The following is a 2,414-nucleotide window of genomic DNA, read 5'->3' as shown; positions in this document are numbered from 1 at the left end:
NTGGAGGAGAAAGGCCCGATAACTAGAATACGGCGAATACGTCGCATACATTATATACACGCACTACAGGGATTGCATCGTATATGTCGTAAGGAGCTAGGGGCGGAATGTCCGGGACGCTAGTTACTGGTACATATTCAATGCGGGGTAAGTACAACTCGGTGAGCGGATAGTTTACAATCCGAAGTGAAATGTGGAGATAGAAAGATGGAGGAGAAAGGCCCGATAACTAGAATACGGCGAATACGTCGCATACATTATATACACGCACTATAGGGATTGCATCGTATATGTCGTATACGCGCATTGCAGGGATTACGATCCGGCTCAAGATTCGTCCATATACTGAGGTAGTGCAAAATTCATTATATCAGTGCGCTCTTTTCAGGCAACGCCACTAACCTCACTAAGTATATGTAATGAAGCTTCTGTATAGTATTGAACGGCAGCACATATTTGATACTTCTAACAGACTACCAGTTCACAACAATGTCTAATTCGCGTTCCAACGGCACAATCACTGAAATCAAGGCCGACATAATCATCGTTGGGGCTGGGTTCAGTGGATGTTATGCTCTCCACAAGCTGCGACTGATGGGATACACGGTGAAGATTCTCGAGGCTTCTACAGACTTTGGCGGGGTCTGGAGAATCAATCGCTACCCTGGAGCGAGGGTTGACACCGAAACACCAGCGTATCAATTGTGTCTGCCAGAAGTCTGGCAAGGCTTCAACTTTTCAGAACGCTATCCTGACCATGTTGAGCTGCGAAGATACTTTAACCACATAGACAAGGTGCTTGACCTTCGGAAAGACACCCATTTCAACGCTAGAGTCGAGGAAGTGAAATACGACACGGAGAACAATATGTGGAGCTTCAAGGCCAACGGATTGAAGGCTACATCCACTTACGCAGTCTTTGCAGTGGGAGCGTCTTGTGACCCATACATTCCGGATTGGCCAGGAAAATCCAAATTTAAAGGCCAGTTAATCCATCCGGCCTCCTGGCCCGAACACTTCGATCCACAAGGCAAGAAGATTGGTGTTATTGGGCAAGGAGCATCTGGATTGCAAATTGTACAGGAACTGGCCAAGGAGAGTTGCGAACTTTCAGTGTTCATCCGTAACCCTTCGACAGGGTTTCCTATGAATCAGAAGACTATATCTATTGGTGACTCCGATAATCTGAAAAGCTTCTACGGCGCGATTCTTGGCTTCGCAAAACACCATACAGAGACTGGATACCCTTACAACATAAATCAAACCGATTGGGCAGACACGACTGAGGAAGAGCGACAGCGCCTTTACGAATGGCTTTGGCAGCGAGGCGGTTTTGTCTTCTTATCTTGTAATTACCGCGATATCATGACTAATAAGGCCGCAAATGCCAGTGCATATGACTTTTGGGCGCGAAAGGTAAGAGAAAGGATAAATGATCCTGTTAAAAGAGAGATTCTAGCCCCCAAAAAACAGCAATACTGGCTCGGTGCAAAGCGGCCCAGTCTAGAGCAAGACTACTACGAATCCATGGACCGACCTAATGTCACCTTGGTTGACCTTAAAGAGACACCTATCCAAGAGTTCACCACCGAGGGCATTATTACGGGAAACGAGGATACTAGTAAGCTTTGGGGATTAGACATAGTAGTTGTAGCAACGGGCTACGACAACCTTACGGGTAGTCTTTTCAAGATGAATATCCATAGCAGAGATGGCGTCAAACTTCAAGACAAATGGAAGAATGGCATCAACACGCATCTAGGCATGACGGTACCTAGTTTTCCAAACGCATTCTTCCTGTATGCACCACAGGCACCAAGTTCGATTGTTAATGGACCGCCATTTATCGAGTTGCAGGTGGACTGGCTGACACAACTTCTTGAAAGGCTTCGCAATGAAAATATCAAGTCGATTGAAGCGTCTGAGAAAGCTGGAGAGGTTTGGAAGGAACTTGTTTGGAGCCATTACGGAAGAACACTGTCCACCGAGACTGATTCATGGTGGGTAGGGGCAAACATTCCGGGCAAGAAGCGTGAGCCATTAGTTTGGTTCGGAGGTATTCAGTCGTGGTGGGATAAATGCCAAAATGCGCTACGAGGATGGGAGAATTCAGGATTTGTACTTAGGAAGAGCGAGGGAACGCAGTAAGCACCAGCTTAGATTATAGAATGAATTGTCCACTTTTCGTATATCTCTAGAGAGGCGATTTATCAAGGGCTAGTATATTAAGGGCCAGTATAAATTAAGTCTTGACTTAAGATAGTTTCACACGTTGATAAGAGGTTCATAAATTGATGAAAAGATAACGTGTTTTACAAGCGAGCGGCCGCCTCAGCAACAAAGAGAGGCAAAGGAGTAGGAGTAGGAGTAGCTTTCTACAAAGGAGCTAGTTTTATAGCTCAGAAAAAGGTCAA

The 2,414-nt window shown here is 45.7% G+C and overlaps 1 protein-coding gene across 1 annotated transcript; it reads left to right on the top strand.

The window, feature by feature from the left end:
- Positions 1-489: 489 nt before the first annotated feature.
- Positions 490-2,148, top strand: COCCADRAFT_10258 (uncharacterized protein; the record flags this gene model as incomplete). The annotated part of the gene is made up of 1 exon (XM_007720492.1): positions 490-2,148. One exon carries the CDS (start codon positions 490-492, stop codon positions 2,146-2,148), a length of 1,659 nt encoding a protein of 552 aa, XP_007718682.1.
- Between the last annotated feature and the right edge of the window lie 266 nt (positions 2,149-2,414).

The sequence above is a fragment of the Bipolaris zeicola genome (assembly GCF_000523435.1).
Source record: "Bipolaris zeicola 26-R-13 unplaced genomic scaffold scaffold_494, whole genome shotgun sequence".
Lineage (NCBI taxonomy): Eukaryota > Fungi > Ascomycota > Dothideomycetes > Pleosporales > Pleosporaceae > Bipolaris > Bipolaris zeicola.
This window is presented reverse-complemented; position numbering and strand designations above follow the sequence as displayed.